General features: G+C 36.5%; 1 protein-coding gene across 1 annotated transcript; it reads left to right on the plus strand.

Annotated features, from left to right (window-relative positions):
* The first annotated feature begins 5,116 nt into the window (after window positions 1-5,116).
* NDUFB6 (NADH:ubiquinone oxidoreductase subunit B6) lies at window positions 5,117-15,903 on the plus strand. Its single transcript, XM_039875604.1, has 4 exons — window positions 5,117-5,437; window positions 7,307-7,399; window positions 13,303-13,347; window positions 15,732-15,903. The coding sequence occupies exons 1-4, from the start codon at window positions 5,258-5,260 to the stop codon at window positions 15,798-15,800; spliced, it is 387 nt and encodes a 128-aa protein (XP_039731538.1). The 5' UTR covers window positions 5,117-5,257; the 3' UTR covers window positions 15,801-15,903.
* Window positions 15,904-16,140: the final 237 nt, after the last annotated feature.

A 16,140-nucleotide genomic window follows, 5' to 3' on the forward strand; every position in this document is an offset into this window, starting at 1 on the left:
GAAAATGGACGTTGCCTTGGACTACTAAAAGCTTCAGAAGTCAACTTATTTTGCTATATTAATCTGAGAAGAATAGTAAGACAGCTGTAGTCATGCCAAACGTGCTCCTTCGAAGTTTTATGGGCTGGTTAATGAAACTTTATATAAAACTCAATTTAATTGCATTAATTTTTCAGCAAACTAGAGTGCCCCCTTGTGGGAATATTCAGTAATAATTTAGGTACTGCAAGACCATCTGATTTTGTGAGTACACATTTACCAGGGGTGTTAAGCTGAACATACTCCTCTATTTTGCTTTTTTTTAATTCAACTCATCTTCATGGGTTTCACAGCCATAGGTAAATGAGAAGGGGTGGAAATATGGTAGTTAGTAGACAGTGGTATAAGGATATATTTTCCATAACAATATTGATTTCATTTCTTTCTTTTTAAATAGGGTGGTGGTGGGAGGTGTGGAAAGGATAGTAATTTTCCAGAGTAAGTCAGCGAGAAGATCCCAAATTCAAGAAACTGCTAGATGTCTTTAATTCTTCTCACAAAGGGAATATTTATTCGGGTTATCAAATGCCTGACTGAGGACCTAAAAACAGTCTTTCCTGGGATGATTAAGCACTCAGAGACTTACTCCCACTTCAGTACTAATTATTTGGATCTCATCATAACAAAGTTGAGAACTCTAGCCTAAGTAGGCTGGAGAATTGTAATCCAAAATGTAGCTGTTAAAAAACAGAATGAGGATTAAGAATAGCTTAAATGCAGTTTTCTTACTACTTCAAGGCATAGGTCTTTAAAATGTTTTATTTGGAAGAATATTTTATTTGGAAGATTTCAAACATATACAAAATAGTATATGCGAAGAGTATAAATAATCCTCATTTACCTATCGGACACCTTCAGCAAGTACCAATTTATTACTATTCTTATTTCCACCATATTGATTTCTCCCTCTCCAGTTATTAAGTAAATTTCAGACATCATATCCTTTCACCCATAAATAATTTAGAAGGTATCTCAAAAAGATGACTTCTCCTTTAAAAATATCTCATACAAAAATTAACAATGATTTCTTAATATCATAAAAAATTTGAATTTCCTTCATTGTCTTTTTTTAAAAAAGACTTTTCTTAGAGCAGTTTTATGTTTACAAAAAAATTGAGAAGAAGGAACAGAGATTTCTTATATACCCCCTCCTCTCACACATGCATAGCCTCCCTTATTATCAACATCACTCAGCAGTGTTATGGCACGAACGATTCTAAGACCCATGGAGCCAATTGAGATTAATTATGAGCCTTTATTAGCCGGCCGGCGACTGACTCTCTACTTCGCAGGGTTAGAGGAAATCAGCCCCGAGCTTCCAGAGGAGGCCAGCTTATACTACATCCTTGAATAAGCAGATTACAAGAAGCAGAAGTTAGCCGGTAACGTTTTGTACAAAGATAAATGTTGCGCTTCCAGGGAACTCTCAGATCAAACAGGGCCTAGTAGACAGTTTTATCATCTGCACCTTGGAATGTTGCGCTTCTCCTGGGGCTGGCGCCTGGAGATATCACCTCCCTGTAACTGGAGAATTTCCACTTTTACAAGCAAAATAGTACTTTTTTTTTTTTTTTTTTTTTAACAAGGATGAACCTGCACATCATAATCACCCAAAGTCAATAGTTTACCTAAGGAAGGGTTTACTCTTGGTGTTGCATATTCAGTAGGTTTAGACAAATGTATAATAACGTATATCCATCATTACAATATCATACAGAATGGTTTCACTGCCTTAAAAATCCTCTGCCTATTCATCTTCCCACCACCACCAGCCCTGGCAACCACTGATCCTTTTACTGTCTCCATAGTTTTCCCTTTTGCAGAATGTCATATAATTGGATTCACACAGTGTATAGCCTTCTCAGACTGGTTTCTTTCACTTAGTAATGTGCACTTAAAATTCCTCCATGTCTTTTCATGGCTTGATAGCTCATTTCTTTTTTGGCACTGAATACTAACTATTCCATTGTCTGGCTGTACCACAGTTTATTTATACACTGATCTACTGAAGAACATCTTGGTTGCTTCCAAGTTTTGGCAATTATGAATTAAGTTGCCCTAAACATTAATGTGCAGGTTTTTGTGCGGACATAAGTTTCCAATTCCTTTCGGTAAATACTAAAGAATGAAATTGCTGGACCTTATGGTAAGAGTGTGTTTAGTTTTATAAGAAACTGTCAGTCTTGCAAATTGTCTGTACCATTTTGCATCATTCCCACCAGCAATGAATGAATGTTCCTGGTGCTCCACATCCTAGTCAGCATTTGATGTTATCAGTGTTCCAGATTTTGGCCCTGTTACTAGGTATATACTGGCGTCTTGTTTTAATTTGCATTTCCCTGATGACGTATGATGTGGAGCATCTTTTCATATGCTTACTTGCCATCTGTATGTCTTCTTCGGTGATGTGTCTGTTAAGGTTTTTTGCCCATTTTTTAATCAGGTTGTTTGTTTTCTTATTGTAGAGTTATCATTGTCTCTTTTAATCTATGGGTTCTCTTTTTCTCCTTGAATAATTTAAGAAACAGAGTCGCTTCTCTGCAGTTTATACAATCTGGATTTTTCTACATGTGTCATATTGGTGTTTTATAGGGGTTCCTCTGTCCCCTATATTTCCATTAAATGAGTAGTTAGATCTAGAAACCATCAGATTCAGGTTCAATTTTTTGTTTGGCAAGGCTACTTCACAGGCAATGAGGCAGCATTCCACCGAGAGGCGCAGTTCTCTTTTTGAGATGTCAGTAGCTATCGATCACTGCATTCATTAATAAACTAATTGTTGCAAAATAGTGATATTCTAACTCTGCCATCTCTTCTTTTATTAGTTTTTTATGTTTCTTTGAAGAAATTGCCCCTCATCAACTATATTGCTATTCTAAGATGCAATTTGTATACAGAGGGCCGAAAAATGCTTAACTTTTCCTCTACTTACCAGTTTTCCAAATAAAGAGTTGATTCTCTAACACCACCAAAAAGTGACCAATGAGTTTTTTAAAATCATTATGAACTTATATGTGTATATGTTTTTTAATCCTCTGATGTCATTATACGTAATGATGCTCAAATTGTTCCATCTTGGACAAGTGGACATCTATTTAAGTTGGCTCCTGAATCCTTTTTGACACAACTCTACTAATCTTTAAAAATTTACCTGCTTTTTGCTAAGACAAAAAGGTCCAGGCTTCTTTTTACATTTCATAGTTTGGACCTGGAATTAGCTATTTCTCAAAGGCAATGCTTTCAAAAGCATAATTCGGGACCCGTGGGAGTGCCTGTGATACTTTCATGGTGTCTGTGAGGTCAAACTATTTTTATAATAATACTGAGATGCTATTTGCCCTTTTTAACTCTTATTCTCTTACAAATGTGTATGAAATTTCCCAAAGGTTATATGATGTGATATTATAGTTGAATGCAGAAGTGGTTTTAAGAATTCTGCTGTCATTTATTAAGCCAGGCATCAAAAAAAAATCACAAAAATGTAAAACAATGGCACTAGTCTTATTAAGTAATTTTTGTTAATGATATTTTGTTATTTTTAAATCTGTTTTAATTCCTAATGCAATTCTAATTTAGTAGATATAAGCCACATAAACAAAAGCTCTTTGGGGTCCTCAACAATTTTTAAGAGTTCGAAATCTGGGGGGCAAAATGTGAACTTCTACTCCAAGGAGACCCAGTTCCTTTTAATGGAAAATAGTATTTAGAGATCACGATGTAGGAGTTAAAAATATCCATGGTTACTAGGTCGGCCATTGTTTTTATACCGTTCAATAGGCAGAGCTGAGATAAGAAAATACATATTTAAAGAAATACGTTGTGAGTTGATGATTCTATTCAAATTCAGGACTACAGAATTTTTACATAAACATATACAATTTACATTTGTATTTCCTTTCTTTCATTGCAAAAGTTCCAGCATGAACATTTATTTTCCGTGTCAGATAAACAATGCCACCGTTACCATCACTACCAAGGATATGATTGTTTAAAACAGCTGAAGATTTTTTTGTAGTTCTTTTTGTCTTTCGGGTATATATCTCTAAAGATGTTTAAAGTTACTTGAAATAGTGTGTTTTTGAGATTATGCCACCAAGCAGATTAATTTTGATTTTTATAGACTGCTTATTATAAATTTGTTTTAATGATATGAAATGTTTACATGTTTCTTGAGTCAAATCTATTAAATAAGATATATTCAGAGAAGTTTAGCTTCCATCCCTGTCTCTTCTATTCTATCCCCTTCCTCGCATAGAGGTTAAAAAAAAAAAAAGTATTCCTTTCCATTATTTTTTAAATTTAAGCAAACATATATATATATTTAGTATTGCTACCACCCTCCCTTTTGAAGACAAAAGGTAACATAATATACACACTTCTCTCTCCTTAGCTTTTTTCACTTAACATACCTAAGGTAATCCACGGTTGCATGTTGAGCATTGTTATTGTACCATATTCAACCAGTCCTCTATTGAGGAATTTTGGGGTAATTTCCACTATTTTATTACAAATAGGGCTGCACTGAATAGCCATGCACATTCCTTTCACAGTTTTACCACTATGTCTTTAAGACAGAGTCCTAGAAGTGGAATTGCCGTGTCAACGTGTGTATGCGTCCAATTCTCCTAGACCTTAAACTACTCTTTTTACTTTCGAAGTACAAATGAAGGAACATACTGAGATAGATAGCTGCTCAAGTCACTTTAACACTCACTGACACCGCTGGGAGGAATTCCAAGGTGGGAGACACATTCAATGAATCACATATTTGCACCCTTCCAGCTCCCAGCACAGCAGTTCTTCCGTATTCGAACGTCTAGACCTCTCACCTTTCAAACTGGGACATCACATTCAATGAATCACATATTTGCACCCTTCCAGCTCCCAGCACAGCAGTTCTTCCGTATTCGAACGTCTAGACCTCTCACCTTTCAAACTTTCTTCTTATGGGTCTCTTTCCATCTAAACCCAACTAAAGCGCTCCGCCCACCCTCTCCCGAGTAATCTGGGCCCGTCAAGCGGCCAGTGCAGGCTCTGCGCATGCTCAGTCACTACGCGGTGTTTGGAGCCGCTGCAGAGGTAGAACCGGTGACGTTATAACAGCGCGCGGTGCCCAGGCGTCCTCGCAAGGTCGCTTTGCAGAGCGAGAACGCGCCTAAGGGGCGAGACCCTAGTTTAGGGGCGCGCCGTTTCCTTCTGTCTGGGTACCACCGGCAACATGACGGGGTACACGGCAGATGAGAAGCTGCGGCTGCAGCAGCTACGAGAATTGAGAAGGAGATGGCTGAAGGACCAGGAGCTGAGCCCGCGGGAGCCAGTGGGGCCCCCACAGAGGGTGTGGCCTATGGAGAGATTCTGGAATAAGTTTCTGCAGGACCAGGCCCCCTGGAAGAACGTGGTGAGTGATGGTTCTCCCCGCTACCATACACACAACCCGCGGCGACCTGGGACACCTGCTGCTTATAGCCACATCAAGGGCAGACGTCGCTCTGCGCACCAAGTCCTGGTGGTTCCCCGAGGGAAAAATCAGGTTCAACTGAGATTTAGGTTTAGCGGGGAAGCTGCCTTGTCTCAAGAGTCCTGGACTGGGAGTCAGGAGTCGAAGAGCATGTATGGCTTTGGAAGAGTCATGCCCCTTTGCTGTCAAGTGGGATGAGAAAGAAGCGAATCTTTGCTTAGGTTTTACAGGACGCTGCACGTTTGGGTCTTTGACTGCAGAAATCTTCCCCTCAGAATGATAGCCAAGGATTTAGTAGTTAAAATTCTATGATTTTAGTATTTGAGGACACTTGTCTGATTTTTAAGGTCAAGGTTACAGAGACCAACTACACTACTCCCAACTACCAGAAGGCACAACAAGCGTCTAGCTGGTAGTACAGCCCCCGTAGGATCACCATAAAAGACAGGGTCATATTCAAGACCACCTTTCTCAACTACAGCTATGTACTTTTAACACACATTTTCATTTAAAAATGCCATTCCTGGACTTTACTCTGCAGAAAATTCCTCATTCAAGACCTGTCATTGTTTTCGGGGTCTCTGGACATTCTCTTGAAGTTGTTAATTCAATCACATCAATTATGGGTGACAAACACTATATCTCAGAATTGCTTTCTGTCAGCTATGACATTGGCTGATGATAATGGTAATACTAATAAGTAACACTTGGGTTGTTACTTTATGGGTGGCACTTTGCTGAGGGTTTTACATGATACTTTAATTCTTTACTCCTACAAAACTATTCCTAATTCTTACTTTAAATGAGTGGAAACCGAGGCCTACAAAAATTCAGTGATTTACAGAGCTTGGTCACAGAGCTAGGAATTAGAGTTCACATTGAAATTCATGTGTATCTATTTTCTTACTGTCCTACAAAATCTGGTGCAAATTTTTCTGAAAAAGTGGTATTAGACATATTTATGGTGGTAAACTCTAATCCAACTTTTCTCTCACTCTTTGTATCCTTGACATCACTTGTTGATTTTGGCAGCCACTCCTTGAAAGTTGACATCCCACCCATCAGCTCGTGATGTAAGGAAGTAAATAATCATGGGTTGAAATTCATCTTACCATGAGTTAATTTTTCTTCTATAATCATTATCTATCTAATATAACACTTAGAATCCTTTCCCTGGATGGATAAGTGTGTATGTCAAATTGGTTGCCATGGAAGAGTTCCATTTTTTAGTTCTCTTTTACCTTTCTCTTTTACAATAGTATGAAGGTGTCTCAAAATGAGCTTGGAACACCCTTATCCCAGTATGTAAAACACTCCTTTTCCAGTATCAGTGTGTTCAGGTTGCCTGCCTTACCCCCAGAATGATGCAAGTGGTGTTAATTGTAGGTATCTGAAATTGATAAATTTGGGAGATGACTTTACCTGAAAAATTCTGTATGTTTGATTACTTTGGTTAAATTGATTAAAATTATTTTTTCATTATGTATGCCATATTTTATCTTTAACAAATATATAATATTTTTAGAGGGTTTTTTTTTTTAAATCTGTAAATGCCTTATTATAGTTTTGCAAAAATGCTGCTTGTCTTAAGCCTCATTTACCCTGAACTTTATAGGTTTCTCCTAGCAGGCCCCATTTTTAGTAAAAATATTTGAATGGGTGAGGTTAGCTACAGGCTATAAGGAAATATGTAGCATGTAGAGATTTTAAAATAATCATGACATTGTTATATTATTGATGTTTTTTTCCTGCCACAAATGTGAAAGATGGAATATCTGTTTATTTTGTGTATGTTTTTCCCCCTCGCAGATCTATAAGACATACCGACACAGTTTCCTTGCTTTTACTCATATACTTATACCTGCCTGGATTATTCATTATTATCTCAAATATCATGTGAATGTAAGTATGTTTTAAATATGTGTTTTTCAGAATTTATTTTTAATATTGTACAAAATTACTCCCTATGTGGGTATGCCTTACCCTGCTTTACGTAGTGAAAATAATCTGCCACTTGTAACTGATTTTTTAACTACTTTGAATCCTTTTAGGTAAAAGGTTTAATGAAACTTAAGTAATGTATAGTTTTTCAAAAAGTTAATCATTATATTAGTTGTTTACAATTTGAAATGATCAGTGTTTAAATGATCAGAATGTAGTTGACCTAATAATACTAGTGTAAACTCAGGGTCATGAGTAAGAAGGGAGAAAAGGATTTCTGCTGCTTTTTTTGAGCATAGATTTGATATAAAGTAAAATTAAAATAGATAGTAGTTATCTTTGTCACCATCCCATTTCCCTTTTCTTCATTCTGTCATCATTAGAATCCAAGATGTTCAAAAGCTTGAACTTTTTCACTGGAAGATCTTGCATGTGGTGATTGAACCGAGCCAGTTGCCTTATTTTAAAGGCTAAGGATAGACTGGTGTAGGGTGTTGGATCACAGGCAGGGTGAGGAAGGAGTGCATTTCAGGGAGTGTCATGGAAGGGAGAGAAGTGGTGGCTGTCCAGCATGGAATGTTGTAACCCAGAGGAGGACAGCATTCTTGTACTCATTGAAGAATGTTAGATCCTGGGTGGGTGGGTTTTGAGGGAGCTGGTGAGTACACTTGTTTGGAGAGTAGCAGTGCAGCAGCCTAGTGTAGGATTTAGAAACCTGCGCAGGGGGAGGAGGACATCTGGAAGAAGGGTGGTTTGGAGCATTGATGGAGGTGGCAATGCAGAATGAAATGTCAGAACTTGAATGAGGTGAAGAGGTTATTTATATTGCAATGTGGTGGTGATGACAGGCGATCGTTTATATACAAGAAGATTGATCAGATGAGTATATATAGTGACGATGATGGGACCCAGGATTCTCATTGTTGGAAAAGGGAATTACACATATAGTAAGGGAGAAAATCCTATGTTGCTGTAATGGAATTGGAAGTATTGGTGTTAACACGTGGTTTTTAATAAGTACTAATAGATATAGAAGTAATTATAGATGTTAGTGTAGACATTCCCTAGCTCTGTCCACTGACAGCACCTGGCAGCAGCAGTGTTACCCCATGGTAATTAGCACATCTAGCATCCTGGTCTTATTTTCTAAATAAAATTCTCCACTGAAAGGATCCAGAGCTCTTTGGAAAAATGGCTGATTCCAGGACTGGGGCAGGGAAAATACAAGATGAGCTTGGGGTGTTAGAAAGTAAAAAACTATTCAAAGAATGATAGAAGATATACCAAAAGGACACAGAGTCAGCCTGAAAGGACTCCCACTGGGACAATATGAACATAAAAATGAATAATGATAGTAATAGATGATAGATAACCGAATAAATAAAATCTAAATCCACGAGTCCATACTTATATAAATAAGTAAATGAATTAATATATGGGTAAAAGAAAGCTTTTTTTTGTACGAGATCGCTAAATAATAAATGGACAACGAATGATGGAATTAGAAGTCACCATTCGTGAATCATTATAGTAATACCTTATTCAGCTAAAGAACATCAAAAGATGCTAAGGTTAATCTCAAAATACCTATCTTCAACATACTTACTTGATACAAAGGTAAAAAGGGTAATTTTGTGGTAGAGAAACCTGGCAGACATCAGCTTAATCAAGAAATCTAAATTAACATTCCCAGTAATGGGACAAATTGAAATTGTGTGCTACTTGATAGGATGCAGTAAAAAGAAAATAGCATCCATGTTTCAATATTCCTGCCAAAAATGCATAATCTAAATCTACTCATAGGAAACAAGACACACCCAAATTGAGGGACTTTTCTACATAATAATTGGCTTGTTATCTTAAAAAATGTCAAGATCATGAAGGTTAAAGATTAACTAAAAAGTCATTCCAGATTGAAGAAAAATAAAGAGACATGTCAACTAAATGCAGTTCTTGAATGGGCTTAGTTAAAAGAACAAAGATGGTACTGGCAGTCGGAATTTTAAAGAGCCTACCCAGTGGAGAACAAGACATGTAAGAGGGGATTTTCCTGAGAATTTCAAACAATTACTGAGACAGTTGGTAAATTTGAATGGGTTCTTTAGACTAGGTAGAAGGTAGTAAAGTATCAATGTTAATTTCCTGATTTTGATGGCTGTATTGTGATTGTTTTAAAGAATATTATCCTTATTAGTAGGCAATACACCCTAAAGTAATAAACTATGTCAGCAATTTACTATGAAGTGATTAGGTAAAAAAATATATATATGTATATATATATATATATTTTTATGATTTTTACATCTTTTTTTAAGTTTAAAATTATTTCAAGATAAAAACAAAACAAAAGTTTGGGACTACCTAACAAATTGTAAATAATTCAGTTGAGGTTTGCTTTCTGTTAGCCTGTTGAAAGGAAAGTGAAACAAATAACTGGTTTTCTCAGAAAATTTCCTCTAACACGACTTGTTCTCTGTTGATTATGTGGTCTCTTTAAAATTCTGATTGCTGACATCTTTGTTCTCTTCACTAAGCAGATTATATTTTTTGGTCAACAAGTATGGAGTGCCTAGTATGTTGTTTTACAATTGTATTGCTATAGAAAATATATAAGACAAAATTCCTGACCTCAAGGAGTTTATAATAAAGTTGGAAGATAGGTATGATTTGGTTAAGAGTATGTTGGAGAAAAGTTACTCTAGTCAGAAAGAAAAATAAGGAGTCAGTAATGAGCATGGCTGTGTCTACCCAAGACTGAGATGACTAGAATAGCAGGTCTCTTGGCTTAGTAGCCTGGGGACCACTTAACAGAATGTCTTGAAAGCTAGGCAGAGGAGGTTGAAGTGTATGTGGTAGGCAGTGGGAAACTTTCCATTTTTAAATAGCTGAGTAACTTGATAAAAATGATAAATTTAGGAAAATGAAAAACATCGATATGTAGGGTGAATTGGTAGGAGGAAAATATTGACATAAGGCACATCAGCTGGATTTTGTTGTAGTTTAGCAGATGTTGTTGAGAATCTGGTTAGGGCAAAGATAGCAAGAATGGGAAAAAAAAGTGAAGCCAGAGACACTTTTTAAGGAAGAAATAGCTCAAGTTAAGTTGGCAGCGAAACCAAAGTTCAGAGTCATTTATGGCTCTAAAATTTCTAGCCTTGGAAGTTATAAGTAGAGTTTTGGAAAGCTGAGCATTCTGGTCATGTGGTAGGAAGTAAATTTGTTTAGGAGTATGTGTTGCCATATCAGTTTCTGGGGATGTCCATGTGGACGTGGCCTGTCTTATGTGATTAGTGGAGGCTAGTAGCAATTAAGAGTTGGAGTTTAGTGCTTTCACATGAACACACACACACACACAACAGAATAATGTTTCTACAGCCGTTAAAGAGGGCTAACAATTTATATGTGTAAGGGTCATGTAGTTTATATTTCTATTGTTAAGGGCTCAAACAAGATTTTATATTTAAGATCACCTGCAAGTCCACAGGCCACTTCATATCATTATAGGTCTGTATTTTTTCACTCTCTTAACTTGCAAGACCCTGGAGAATAAAAATACAGCTTTCTCTCAATTTTTTTTTTTTTAACATTCAAGAGTTATCTGTAATATAAATTAATATTCAGTTATTTTCAAATTTATAAACTTCCTTTTTTTCTAATTCTTTAAACTCATTTTAAAAATTCTGTTAAACTACCTATACATCTGGTAAAATAGGAAGTCTCCTTTCTTTGTTATTATTTTTGGATTAATTCAAGTTGAACTCTCCTAAAATAATTACACTTAAAAACATAATCAAATTCTCTTAAATGTTTTAAACTGCATTTTGAAATGCATTTTAACTAGAATCCTAAAACTAATATTTTAAAACTGCTAATAGCCAGATTATGTTAAATATTACAAATACTTTAAATAAGAGAATATACGGATTGTTCCAGTGTTTTCAGCACATATTGAATTTGACATTCACCTGTTTCGACTCTGGTGAATATAAACTCATATCTATATTTAATAAATTTTTCTGGGATTGAAAAGATACTTACTTCCTAAGAGAAGCAAATTTAACACTGCAGTTACTGGGTTGACAATTCAAGACATTAATATGATTGTTTATCTGAGGATTCATATTTCCAGGTGATTTTTTTCCTGAGCCAGAGATGGACATATTAAGTTAAAGGTTTTGTGTCAGTAGAGGTCCCAAGGCCTCTCTCTTCTTACCTTATTCTTTCTCTTGATTTGGGCAGGACTCCATTCTCAGTAACTGTTGCAAGCAGTTTGCTTTAGCTAACCTTTACTGCCTACTGGAATTTTACAATTTTCTCTGATGACATTTCAATGTCTTCTCACTTCTGGCCACAGTTCTTAAAGACAATTTAATATCTTCACTTTGTATTATGAGAAATATTTTTAAAGACACTGTAATGTCCTCGCATTGTGTTCTGAGTTTCTCTCCTGCATTTGGCTTCAGTTTCTCCAAGTTTTACATCCTGCCAGTAGTCTTCTAAAGTTTTGGTTTGGTATTTCTTGCAGATGTATATGCTTAATAAGTACATTTAACAAATATTTACTTAGTTCCTCCTGTGTGCAAGGCATTGTTCTAAAAAAAGGGATACAGCTGTGAACAAATCAGGTTGAGTCCCTGCCCTCAGGAAATATTTATTCTAGTCTTGGAGACTGGTAATACATAGATAAACAGAGGTATATGATGGAGGTAATAAGTCTATAGAAGAAAAGCTAAGCGGGATAAAAGGCTAGAGAATGAGGGGGGCGTGCTATTTGAAGAGAAACATAAATGAGACTAGGATATGGATTAAGCAGATATTTAGGAGAAGAGCATTTCTGGTAGAGGACTCATTAAGTACAAGGGCCCTGAGGCTCAACCAGGTGCAACTGATTGGACTAATAGCAAAAAGCAACCATGGCTATAGTACAAGGGGACAGAGAGGTAGGAGCTCAGAGAGGTGGCCAAGCGCCAGGTTGTGCAGTCTTAGAGATCACAGCAAGGACTTTGTTTTTTTCTCTAGGAATTAAGAAACTTTGAGCAGAGGAGTAATACATCTTAAAAGAATCACTGTACTCTGCCTGCAGTGTGGAGAATAGACCGTGGGAGGACATGAATGGAAGACAGGAGACTAGTTGGTGAAAAATGATAGAGGCTTGGATGAAGGGTAGTAGTACTATGCTTAATAAGTACATTTAACAAATATTTACTAGAGGTGGTGAGAAGCAGATTCTGGCTATAATCTCAAGGTAGGATCTCAACAGGATATAACCTCAACAGGATTGTTGAGGGATTCTTGAACGGAGAGATGGGACACCGAGGCTATAAGCAGGAAGCAGCGTTTATTGATGCCAGCACCAGCTCAGCGGATTCTTATCCAAAGGCTGAGCCCCGATTGTAACATAACAGGCAGTTTTATACAGTCTTGTCATTCCTACACAGCTATAGATATAAAGAAGAACATTAATTGGTTGGCAAGCTATGAGAAAACTGATGTTAGCTGGAGAGTCCTTGAGGTAGGGGGAAAGCAGTCAGGAACAAACTCGTTCGAGCAGGAAATTTCTAGGCAGGGTCAGGCTGCCACAGGATCTGCTGAGAAGTCAATGTTTTTGGCCTTCTTAATTGGCAGAATTCAAGGGTCATGTACTGGGATAAGAGATAATTAGGGGTTGGGGGAAGTGAAGAGTTGGACATGGTTAAGTTTGAGATGCCAATTTGATAGTCAAGCAGAGATCTTGACTAAACAGTTGGATGTATGAATCTGGAGTTTGGTGAAAATTTGGGACTTAAGTTAAACATTTGGGATTTGATCTATTTTATTTTAGGAGAAACTCTAAAACCGTAATTAATACATTACTTTTATTGCAGACAAAACCATATGCCATTGTTGAAAGGAAGCCCAGAATATTTCCAGTAAGTCTTAAAATGTCTCTGATTTTTCTTTTGTTAATTATTTTTCTCCCTCTTTTCCTTCCCTAAGTGATCATTAGTCTAAAATGTTCCTTCTGTCAGTTTAAGTGCCTGCTTTGTATATTCTTTTTTTGTTTGTTTTGTTTTTTAAAGAGGAAATAGTATGAATTAGCAGTTGAAAATGAGAGGTGGGCACATTTGTTTTCAACCTGGCTGTAACACTTGTATGATCTTTGTAGTCCTAAAGTGAATTGAAGGTAGGTGCCTGATTTCATGTAGGGTTAAGGACTTGGGACAGGGAGGGCACCAGCCTGAGCAGATACCTGAGCCTAGTAATAGCAACTGAATACTTCTATTATTATTTCCAAACTATCATTTCTTTTGTCAGTTTGACTTTAACCTCTCCATCTGTGAATTTAAAATCTGTTAATGTGTGCTTAAATTTTATAATATGAATATGTAAGCTATTATCCTAACTAAAAATGAGTCTTTTCAGCATTAAAAGATTACACAGAAGTCAGTTGGTATTTTTACTGGTTGCGAGGTTATTATTTGACATATAAAATATATGTTATGTTATTGTCCTATTTCTAGTCACAGATAATGAACTACCATCAATCTCTAAGTTCTATAATTTTAAAAATTCTTGCTAAATGACATAGTCACAATAATCCATTATCTACTGCAACAGAAGGGAATTTTAGGGAAAACCACCAAATAAGCTACCCGTCCAGTTGGAACTCTGCTTTAGGAAATAGTAGGGGATTTCTTTATATTTCATTGTGTATAGTTGATGTGTGTCAGGGCCTAGATAGTCTCAAAATAGGAAATTCTCTTACTGGTTTTACCAGTTGGATAATTTATTTATTCTTCCAGTTATACATTTGTTTATTATTTATTTTACTATTACTGTGTAAATAATGCCAGAGGTTGTTTTAAGATGAAACATTCACAAGTCTTTGTTGCCTATATATTTGGTTTCTTTGACTTTCTAGTTCCCACAACATTTGGCAGGCATAAAAAGAAAAATACTTGGTAGGAGTCTATTTGTTTCTAGTCAGTCCCCCATGCATCTATCCTTTCTATACATAGTTACCAAGTTCTGTCCTTTCTTTGTCCTTAAGCAAACTGCCTCTCAACTCAGTGGCAGCTATGTGGAGGCCATCTGAAAGAGACTCTGGTTCACAGGCTACCTTCGTTTCAGTCTGATCTTTGTCATAGGACTGAGTCTCTGTGTTTATTGAGTTTTATTTGGCTTCTGTTTCTCAGAATTTCTTCACTGTTAACTGTTTAGAGATTCAGAAGCAAACTGATGTTCCAATCCCACAAGTTCCTGATTTTTTTTATTCTCCATTTTTATTTCTCCTTTCAAATTAGCCACTTCTTGCCTGAGCTCATGCTTCCTAAAATACATTCCCAAGGGAGCAAGTAGTAGTCAAACACATACTATAACTTTCCCCAGATACCTCTCCTAGAACCCCAAGTTCATTAGATTCTGCTTCCAAGTTATTACTCCATCTTTTAGCCTCCAGTGCCAGTGTCCTTGCCCTCAAACTGCTAAGTCAGTGCCATGTGTTTCAGTTTTTATTACAGCAGCATTACTACCATTTCAGGATACTAATTTCTGTGTTAGGGTAATGCTAGTTGTGGTAACAAATTATCCCCCAAATGTATAATGGCTTGAACATAATAGTTTATTTCTTCATCAGATAACAGTCCTAAGCTGTACCAGGTCAGGAAATTGGAGGGGTGGGGACTGGGGCATAATTCTATTCTACCCAGTCATTCAGACTGTCAGGCTGACAGAATCTATCTTGAACACAAAGCTGAAAATAAAGCTAAGTAATTTGCCTATAATCATATAGCTTGTCAGTGGAGGTTACAGGATTCTCACCACTTGGTTCTGGCTCTAAAGCTCACGGCCCTTTCTGTGTTTGAAAAGACACATGAATCAGCTGCTTAGGCAAAGTTTGCATTCATTCTGTCTCTAATATCTGAACCAAATGGTCAGCTGGTGATTGCCTAACACATTTAGTTGCTGGGAATACTTTACACGCTTATATTGAGCTGAAGGTGTTTCTCTGTAACTTCTAGGGCTTCTCCTATTTTTTGGGGTCATGCAAAATAAACATGATCTCTTTATCACTTTGTGAAGAGACCACTTTCATGCCCATTCTAGTAATTTTGAGTGGAACCTCCCCTATTCTTTCACTTATACCTTAATATTTTGAATACTAGTTACTCATCTTTAGACTGCCTCTACTTTGTCTAAGTCCCTTTTGTAGTATGAATGCCAAAGCTGAACTAGATTTTTGGTGTGAGGTCTGATCAAGTGGATTTATCTCTGCAGACAAGATTTTTGTACTAACGCATGTTTGTTTTCCTAGGGTGATACAATTCTGGAGACTGGAGAAGTAATTCCACCAATGAAAGAATTTCCTAATCAACATCATTGAAGATTACTTTAAAATTTCAAAGGCATATGAGCCCAAGTTGCTACATTACCATATTTACTGAATGTATTTTCTGGAAAAGTAACTTTAATAAAGTTTACTCTCAGATATGTGTTGTTTATTTCTCCTCAAAAACTGTACAATTTGAGACTCTTGATTAATAATAAGTAAAAACTGGACACGCTAACAAAATATAAGAGCGATCACCTACTTTTTCTGGCTGTTCCTGACTTGAAAAACAGGATGTAGAAAAATAGTCACAAGACAGATTTTTTCTTACATGATACTTAATCTAGTCTGATGTGTACGTATGCAACAGAATGAAATGTTACAATAAACATAA

Source organism: Pteropus medius, unplaced genomic scaffold (assembly GCF_902729225.1).
Source record: "Pteropus medius unplaced genomic scaffold, Ma_sr-lr_union100, whole genome shotgun sequence".
In the NCBI taxonomy this organism is placed as follows: Eukaryota; Metazoa; Chordata; class Mammalia; order Chiroptera; family Pteropodidae; genus Pteropus; species Pteropus medius.

Bases quoted from the DNA above. Each gene is read 5' to 3' on its own strand.
- NDUFB6 (XM_039875604.1), top strand. From the start codon at position 5,258: ATGACGGGGTACACGGCAGATGAGAAGCTGCGGCTGCAGCAGCTACGA. The intron at 5,438-7,306 runs GTGAGTGATGGT...TCCCCCTCGCAG, and splicing joins AGGCCCCCTGGAAGAACGTG to ATCTATAAGACATACCGACA. The intron at 7,400-13,302 runs GTAAGTATGTTT...CTTTTATTGCAG, and splicing joins ATCTCAAATATCATGTGAAT to ACAAAACCATATGCCATTGT.